Genomic DNA, 10,000 nt, shown 5'->3' with positions numbered 1-10,000 from the left:
TCCTGTAAGATTAATGCTATTACTGTGTCCTCTTTCCCTTCTACTCTACTAAGGACCTCACCAACTGCCTCACTCTGGGTCGGTGATGGGGAGATGGGTGAGGCTGAAAACTAGTCAATATATACATGTAATTTTTTCAGCTGAGATACAGACAAATATATCATACGAGGGAAGCTGGACACTCCGGCTAACAGATATTGCGTGTGCGTGTGTCCTAATACTCATGGCAGCAGCACAGCTATCAGCCAAGCCACCAAAACGACACCGACGACGAGAGCCCCGTACAGCCAGCGCCGCGGGAGGGGCGGCGCCCGCGCGGGAGGGAGCTCGAGGGGCTGCTGTGCCTCTGCCTCGCCCTCGAAGTGGAACTTGATCCCCTTGGCGAGCGGAGGGAACCTAGCGCCGCGGCCTTCGAGCTCCTGCTTGATGCTCTCCACCAGCGCGTCGTCTGCCCAGGGATAAGAGACGTTAATTTGCATATTCAGAGAAGGAGAGAGAGAGAGAGCCATAACTGCAATTCCCTTTATCCAAGCACAAGCCGCACACAGACCCCAACGCACCGCAGGCGGGGGGGAGGAGGAGCCGCGTGCTGCGTCTGCGCGCGGAGCTCAGCGCACACACGGCGTCGCACACCCAAGGGCGCGGCAGGGGCGAGAGGCCCTGTAGGTCCAGCGTCAGGTTGGAGCCCTCGTAGGGTAGGGGGGGCAGGGAGGCAGCCGAAGGACACTCCAGCAGCCGAATGTCTAACAAATCAACATCAAGAATTGAAGTTTATCCTACATTGAGTAATATTTTCATATCAATTCAACACATGTAGTATGCACTGTACAAAGCCAGTTTCTGAAGACCACTGCCTCTTTCACGATTACCTTCACACCCGGTTTCACATAACATGTCAGTGACCATTACCTAGATGATGGAGGACATTCAGCTGCGGAAGCTTTCTCGCCAGAGCCCTCAGGCCTTGCCCGTCCGTCTCGACCCACGCTATCCTGAGACAGCTGGGGAGGAAGGGCATCTCTGCCTCCGTCAGGCGGCCCTCGAAACCTGAGGAAATATTGCTCAACAATAGCATTATATATATCGTTTATATTTTATCTTATTATACATATCACATTTATATTTTTTCATCAACATCACCAACATCATGGTTTCATCATGATCTCATTATCTCGTACTGCCTATCACTCATGCACTGCCAGGTCTTACAGAGAAACCGCAGCTTCTTCAGATGCGGGAGCCTCCTCGCCAGCGCCTTCAGTCCCTCCCCGTCGGTCGTGACCTTCAGCTCCTCAAGCATAGTGGGTAGGAGGGGCATCTCTGCTGCTGTCAGGCGCCCATCAAAATCTGCCATTTACACTGCATCTTGTTATTTCTATAATTATTATCTGTATACCGACGTTGTTGATATTACAATCATTATTATTACTGATTTGGTTACCATCGTTACTTATCTTTTGCTGCCATTATTGTCTATAAAATTTGCCATTGCCGTATTATCATCGCCATTCTCAAAAACCGTACCTAGAGTTTGAAGATTTGGCAGGTAAGGGAGCCTCGCCTGCAGAGCGCTCACCCCTTCTGCGTTAGACATGGTCATGAGCTCCTCCAGGCTCTCCGGCAGAAGCTGCATTCCCTTTTCTGTCAAGAAACCTTCGAACCTCGTCAGTCGGGAACGACTTCCTGGACCTGTGACCGCCTCAAGGCACAACTCAGAAAACTCTGCAGATTGCTTCAATAAACATTTCAGCTCTATCTCGACGTCCTTTCTGGCCAAATCTCTCATCGCAGACAGGACCTTCCTTGACGGGAGTTTCGGCGTGTCACGGAGGGCATGAACGCGCACGCAGCAAGTCTTGAGGTGGTCCAGTATAGGTAACAAACCGGGCAGAGAGGTTTCCTTAGCGTCAAGGCTTTCAACTTCGCTCAGTACCCTAGCACTTGCCTTCACTATACCTGCATGCTGCCCTGATGCCATGACCATTTGGTAATATCTCTGGCAATTATTTGCAGTCTCCACATAGTTATTGTTACCGTATAAGACGAGGCTGATGATGGCTGTGGCGACTTTATCCAGAAGGTTTTGCTGTGACAAGGATAATGTGCGCGTCATATCAGCGAGGACTTCCATTAATACATCCGACTTTGGTTTTGTTGTCGCCGAATATGCCAGTTGCCTTGCCTCATTGGCATCTTCTGAATAGATTTCAAGAATTGGATTTTCAGAAAAGTCTACTTGTATGTTATTCATTCGATTGAAACGCACTAAGTAATTCTTATCATTAAAATTAGGTAGACAGGGTGAATCCAGCAGTCCTGTCAAGTCTGGCAGAGAACGAGACACCCTTAATAGCTGCGCAACTACATAACCAGCGGCCCAGTGTTCTTGGAATCGGTTGTGTGGGAAGGACCAAATAGAAAAAATAAAAAGACCTTCTCGCGATTTCTTAGACACAAGAAAGCCTGAAAGCATTTCCTTGTAGGGTAAGTTCAGTGCAGAACACTTTTCCTTCAAATCTTCTACTGTTTCGCTCAGTAAGTCGTGTTCTTGTCTCTTCAGACCTCTGAGAGCCACTTTCTTTTGAAATTCATGATACTCTTTAACTTTATCGTCAGCATCATCGATGCCTTTCACTATCAATCTTTCTTCAACCTTGCCTACCATGAGCATTGTCAAATCTTCAAAGACGTCCTGTGAAGTCTGGTCTGGTGCCACGACCTCGCGGATGATCAGTAGGACCAAAGTGAGTGGGACATCAAGCTCATCCTTTTCAAAGTCCATATTTTCGAGAATTGTCACTATTTTGTCCTTCAAGTTGGTCCTAAGGGTTGGACACTGCACAAACGCACCCAGAGTGTTTTCAATAAAATACGGACGGTCTTCCCTGCGTATTCCTTTGATTTCGACATTCATTACATTCGTCTTGCTCTTCATGATTTGAGTTAGCTCTTTTGCACAGCTTGGCCTCGTGGTTATCACAATGCGCACGTTGCCACGAATGTTCAGAAGATCGGTTATCAATTTCTTAGCCTTCTTGCTCACTTCGTCATAACCGTCTAACAAGATAACAACTTGCATTGTCTGGAATAAACCCGCAAAGATATCAGTGGTAAGTCCAGATCCCTGAAATGTGTTATGAAGGAGATGCTTCAACAGGTCACTCCAACTGCTGATTGTGCAGCCTCGCAGCTGTAGGTAAAGCAGCAGAGAAACGTCTTGAAGTCCCTCAATTTGCAAAGGATCTCTCACCCACATCTCCAGCATGTGCTTCAGCAGCGTGGTCTTCCCTATTCCTCCTTCGCCTGATATTATGATCACTTCAGGCAGGCGACCATTTCGCTGCTTAACCTGCAGAAGATTCTTGTGGGAAATGTTGCAAGGCTGATGCTTCTGCTCCTGAGATGGCGACAGAGTGGACGTGTCTTCCACGATTACCAAGTTGGTGAAATTTAGACTAGGTTGAATTTTCAGATCCGGATACAGCCACTGAGCGAGAGTCACGTCCCACAGGTGAGGGTAGAACTCAAACAACTCTTGTCGACTCTCCTGCTCTACGTTCTGCCGAAGTTTATCCTGAAATGTTCTAATCTCTTGCTGTAGTTGCGGCAGTTCGTTCAGGTCAGTAGCTTGGAGGGGCTCTCTGACTTTCTGCAGGAGGTCCCGAAAATCCTGCTTGATTCCCCAGATCTCGTCCCGAAAGACGTGTGGTCGGATCCCGCGTCGGTTCCCGGCCAGTCGAAGGATCCTAGAGAATAAGCAGCCGAGCTTCCTCAATTCCTTCGTCAGCCTTTGATCCGACATCTGCTGCACGTCATTCGTGTGTGCTATGTTGTTCCTCTTCTGTTTAACCTTATACAGGAGGTGCTCTAGAGGCTGACCTGCCGGGGGGGAGGTCCAGACAGGGTCATTGGAACCAGCCAGTCCACACATGAGTTGGAGAATGATATAGAGCAGGGAGATGTCGTATTGCTTAAACAGGGCACCGTTCTCTAGCAAATTTCTCTGTTCGCTGTTAAACTTCCGCTTGTAGTCTGCTCTCGTGTTTCCCAAACTAAGGAAATGACTCTTAACACACGGCCCCCCTTGGTACAGCCACTCAGCCACCTGCACAAATACCTCGCGGCCCTTGGTGATCATAGCCACCTGGTACCGAAAGCCATTCACCGTGTGCCTTGTGAGCTGGGTAGGGGCGCGGGGGGGTCGCTGCGGGGCTGCCATCCTCCCTGAGTCTCCAGGACCCTTTCGGCCTCCGCCTTCCCTGTCCTGTGTCCTGCGTGGGTGAGAAGACAGCTGATCTGCGCCGGAGATGCGCCTTTATTTCCGCTTCAACGATTCCCTCGACTGCTCTTCCTTGAGTATTTCTTTATCTGAAAAAAGAACAAGAACATCAGACACAATATGGAATAAATAAGGAGAGGATGACTGAATTGCAAATTAATTTTCATGGCATTTACATAGCATCTAAAAGTATAAATAAAAATAAGTTGTAATTCAATGACTTTACGTATATTCCAAATATCGTTTTACAATTAATAAATGCTAAATAATAATAGAAGATGACTGATAACAGATAATGAAAGAGGACTTTAATACACTTACTATAAATACGATTACAATAAAATAATTAAAGAACTTTACTTTATAAATAAATGATAAAAATACATTGATACATGAAAAATGCATGAAGGAATTAACGTAATAAGCTAACGACGTTAATGGGTATCGTAATAAAGAATGAAGAATGATTGACATCAATGAATGAACAAGAAGAAACTTGACAATCACTAGTAGTACAAAAAAAGGCCGCATCATTGTTTTGATTTTTCGTCTATGATTCTGGCAAAAGCATTAGGAGAATTAGAGTTCAGCGGAGCTGCTCTTCCCCTGAATTCTCGTAATGGCATACCAGCCCTAACAATATGTATATATATACATGTACTGTGCATATACAAATATATGAATATATATATGTATGTATATACACAAATACACACACTCACACACGTCTGTGTTTATATCTATACCTATACCATATATATACAGATAGATAGGTAGACAAAAAGATACACACGCACGCACGAATACGTACGCGAACACACACACATACGCACGCACACACACATACACACACAAATTTATATATATATATATGTATATATACATATATATGTATATGCATATATAAATGCATATATATATGTATATATATATAAACGCGCGCGCACACACACACACACACGCGCGCACACACACACACACACACACACACACACACACACACACACACACGTATTTATATACTTGTATCTACATTTGCATATATACATGCATATATACACTCCACACACATAACCACATATTTATGTGTGTATTTATGTATATAGATGTATGGATATGTGTTTGTGTGTGTGTATATAATATATATATATATATATATATATATATATATATATATATATATATCCTCATCAGCCTGAGACGTCAGCCTCTCCCACTATTTTTTTTACAATTTTGTCTGTCTTGCATTTTTTGTTTCCAGTCTTGGCCCCAAAATTTCGTTATTTCGTCACGCAATCTTGTCAATGGTTTGGTTCGTGGTCTCTTTATATTATCTATAACTAAGTCTGTTACCATCTTTGTCCATTTGTTGTCCTGTCGACATATATGACCTGTCCATTGCCATCTTTTCTCTTTGATGTTCCCGATTATATCTTCCATTTTTGTCTGTTCCCTGATCCACGTCGCCCTCATCCGATCTCTTAGGCTAATTTCCAGTATCAACCTCTCCATCCCTCTCTGGACACTTATTAGTTTCCTCTCCAGTAATTTGGTTGCAGTCTATGTTTCTGATCCATAGGTCATAACTAGGATGACGCATTGATTAAAGACTTTTCTTTTTAAACATAATGGCAAGGAGCCTCTTAGTATGCTACTGTGTTTGCCAAAGGCTAGACTGATGCGTCGCTTAATTTCCTCTTCGTTAGATGTTTGTCTGTATAAGTTGCCCTAGGTGTATGTCACACTTTACTCAATTTTTTTATATTCTGAGTATTTAGTTATGGAAGCTATACATTCATCACTTACTCGAGTAAGAAGTTATTTCATGAGCAATAACGTTTGTTTCATGAAATTATTATGAAATATATACATATTTTTACTTTCCATGTGATTAGTGTGATTGTAATTCTACTTACTTATTATTTTATTACTTTAAGGTCTGTAATATTACTTTCTTTTATAGTTTTATTCTCGTTTATTGAGAAGGGAAACTGCGAGCCACTGACAGAAATAAGTGGAAACATAAATGCACTGAATAACTTATTATTGATTTATTCACTTAGCACACAATACATTATTCAATGGATGATGCCCTACACATTCACCCCACTCACTCACCTTTCGCATTACAGGTTAATCCTAACCATAGATTATAGCACAGCAGCACTAACACAGTCACTTCAAAAATAGTCACTTCACCAATAGTCATTTCACTGTCCGGACTCACGTATTTATTTAAATTTAACTGTTTAGCACTTCGATGTTGTTTTTATAAGTTATCAGAGGATACTATTAATTCATTTAGTTCATAACTTCTAGATTGGATTTCTTTCCAAGGAAATAGCGGTAAACAAGAGTCGAGATCACGTCCTTTTCAGCCGGTGGTGAACAGCGATCTCCTCACCTTACGGCATGGTAGGCCTAAGACACCTGCTACAACCAATAGCAGCGGGAAAATTGCATATGCGAACAAGCAGAACCACCACCTAGTCTTTCATTCAGCAGTCACACCTCTCATTCGCTAGTGTTTATACTTCTGTATATAGGAGAAATATATTTATCTATATGCGGTTACGTTAATTAGATGTAATTATCGTGACAGTGTATATATACTTGTCCACTAACTCTAGCGCTTCGCCTTGTACATGCATCTGTTTGAAATGAATTCTACTGTTGAACATGATCGTTTATTAGTTGCAGCATTTCATTTGCAGATCCACTGAAGAGAACACTATCGTCTCCTATTTTGATACCCTTTCCGTTCCATTCTAGTTTCTTGAATATTTCCTCAAGGCAATCTGTAAACAGTTTTGGTGAGAAAGTATCGCCCTGTCTAACACCTTTTTTAATTGGTATTTTATCGGTTTCCGTGTGGAGCTTGATGGTTGCTGTCTCATCTTCGTATATATCTTCCAATATTTTACAATATACCTCCTCTACTCCCCGTCTTCGAATAGCTGGTATTTGTACAGAGTCAAATGCTTTTTCGTAATCGATGAATGCCTTACAAAGGGGTTTCCTATATTCGTTTATTTTTTGCTCTTATTTGAGCGTGTGGATGTGGTCTGTGGTTGAGAATCCACTGCGGAAGCCTGCCTGTTCTCTAGGCTGGTTAGAATCCAGATTGTCAGAGATGCGAGATGTGATGACTTTTGCGAACAGTTTGTATGTAACAGAAGGGAGGCTTACAGGTCGGTAGTTTTTAGATCCTTTCCATCTCCTTTTTTATGTATCAAAATGATTGTTGCATTTTATCCAGGCTTTCGGAGTTTTTCCGTTGAGAAGGCATTTGTAGAGAGAGAGAGAGAGAGAGAGAGAGAGAGAGAGAGAGAGAGAGAGAGAGAGAGAGAGAGAGAGAGAGAGAGAGAGAGAGAGCATAAAGCATATATGTTCATAACATAAATAAAATAAATTTCACTGACTTTTAGTAACCGTAAATCAATAATAAGCCAATATATTTATAGTGCTTATCATCATGTGTTCTTGTCCACTCTATAGCTAAGAATATACGTACACCAGCTGAACATAACACCGGCTTTAGTATTTTTTTTAAAAGTAAATTAACTCAACATGAAAAAGTTGAACCAACAGCCATAAATTCGCAAAATTTTGGATACTTATAAAACACCACTGTAAATACATACCAAATTAAAATGCTTTATCACACCAACACTTATTTTAAAGTCAATTCGAGATTCTTCGCAAGAATTGCAGACGGCGGAGGATTTATACAACTAGATTTTTTTTTTTTTTTTTTTTTTTTTGTAAATTGGATAGAATAAATCACAGTAAATGTTAGTTAATATTCTAGAGTATTTTCATGTTAATATTCTAGAGTATTTTCATGTTAATATTCTAGAGTATTTTCATGTTAATATTCTAGAGTATTTTCATGTTAATATTCTAGAGTATTTTCATGTTAATATTCTAGAGTAATTTCATGTTAATATTCTAGAGTATTTTCATGTTAATATTCTAGAGTATTTTCATGTTAATATTCTAGAGTATTTTCACATACAATATACATAATTATATTTCTATAAAATAACGTGATGTATATGAGAAAGCTCGTGTGATTTCCGGGACCTCACTCGGGTCTGTTTCCAAGGGCACTATGTTTGCTGCCTCGGTAGTCTGTCCATTTGCACATGCCAAGTTTAAACAGAAACGCAAAAATTTACTAAAAGGTTGGAGTGTGACACAGCCCTAATAAAACGCATTCCCAGTTCCATCAGTGAGAGAAGAGAGACACTCACTGCGCACATTCCAGTGCGTCTTTTTCTATTTTATTTATCTTAACGCGTTTGCATTCCACGACGATAATACATCACTAACCATTACAAGCGATCTCGTACAATACCCTCGTAATTTCACCCAAGGAACCTTCAAGATTATACTTGCGCGGATGCCAGTGGACCACAAAAAGATAAACACAGGGTAACCACTAAATACACATGGCAACTGCGGCTCCTCCCGACCTTCATCTTATTCTCGTCTGCGTCTCCTGTGACCCAAACTGTCGTACGTCTCTGGTTTTCACCCACATGTCCGCTCCCTGGGGGTATATGGGACAGGGGCATGTCAGGGGGGGAGGGGGTTGCCATCGCCTGGGGCAAGGATAGCACAATGCCCTTTTCCATTCGCCAGGCAAGGAGTGAACTCCGAGGCACGTGAATTGGAAGGTGGTTCTGATGATGTTCAGTGCATTTCATGCTCACACGTTTGTTTACAATCGCCAGATTTTAGTTTCCATTTTTTCAATAACAGAACTGGAACTAAAAGTGAAAATTTGCGTTGCATTACACACAATTACATATATATATATATATATATATATATATATATATATATATATATGAAAGGAAAAACAGCCACAGTAAGAAAATGAAATTGAATTGTAACGTTTCGAACTCTTCACGAGTTCCTTTTCAGACGAATGATAAACCAAAATGGATACAAGGAGAGAATTTTGACAAGAATATATAGAGATTGAGAGACAGAACGAACGAGTAGAATCAGGTCTCAGGACGAGGGTCAAGGTCGAAGAGTCTGGGGAAGGCTTTGCTAACTAACGAGGGGGTAAGGTCATCCAAGCCCCATTGACCAGCACTCAAGTTAAAATTAGGCATTTTTCTAATTAATAGAGATTCTAACATTTTCCTTTCGTACGAATTAGCTAAGTCACTAAGAGAATTCAGGGGAAAAGCAGCTCCGCTGAACTCTAATTCTCCTAAACCGGTAGCCAGAATCATAGACAAAAATTCAAAACAATGATGCGGCCTTTTTTTGTACTACTAGTGATTGTCAAGTTTCTTCTTGTTCATTCATTGATGTCAATCATTCTTCATTCTTTATTACGATACTCATTAACGTAATTAGCTTATTGTCATTAAATACGTTAATGCATCCATACATTTATCATGTCTCAGTGTATTATCATTCATTTATAAAGTACTTTCATTATTTTATTGTAATGCTTTTTTAAGTAAAAGTATTAAATTCCTCTTTCATTACCAGGTATCAGTCATTTATTACTAACTAACATTTACTGATTGTCAAAGATTTGGAAAATACGTAAATTTATTTTTATTCATACCTTCACCAAAACAAACCAAAATACACAAAACACACAAACAAGAAAATCCTACCAATGCGATATATCACTAAAGGGTAATATATCGCCCTAAACCTAACAAAGAAAGTACCAACCAATTAACAGCA

The 10,000-nt window shown here is 41.2% G+C and overlaps 1 protein-coding gene across 3 annotated transcripts in view; it reads right to left on the bottom strand.

The window, feature by feature from the left end:
• Nucleotides 1-8,780, bottom strand: part of LOC125040015 — a 9,757-nt gene extending 977 nt beyond the window's left edge. Inside the window, exons 1-6 of one of the 3 annotated variants that reach the window (XM_047634426.1) lie at nt 8,677-8,780; nt 1,525-4,368; nt 1,210-1,347; nt 910-1,047; nt 561-743; nt 1-448 (exon numbers count right to left, since the gene is read on the bottom strand). The exon at nt 1-448 is cut by the window's left edge and continues 402 nt beyond it. In XM_047634426.1, coding sequence (XP_047490382.1) covers nt 222-448; nt 561-743; nt 910-1,047; nt 1,210-1,347; nt 1,525-4,219 — 3,381 coding nt within the window. In that variant the 5' untranslated portion in view covers nt 4,220-4,368; nt 8,677-8,780 and the 3' untranslated portion in view covers nt 1-221. Of the gene's footprint in view, nt 449-560; nt 744-909; nt 1,048-1,209; nt 1,348-1,524; nt 4,369-8,614 lie in introns of all 3 variants that reach the window. The other 2 variants (XM_047634425.1, XM_047634424.1) reach the window with 2 other exon arrangements.
• Between the last annotated feature and the right edge of the window lie 1,220 nt (nt 8,781-10,000).

The sequence above is a fragment of the Penaeus chinensis genome, chromosome 28 (genome assembly GCF_019202785.1).
Source record: "Penaeus chinensis breed Huanghai No. 1 chromosome 28, ASM1920278v2, whole genome shotgun sequence".
NCBI lineage: Eukaryota > Metazoa > Arthropoda > Malacostraca > Decapoda > Penaeidae > Penaeus > Penaeus chinensis.
This window is presented reverse-complemented; position numbering and strand designations above follow the sequence as displayed.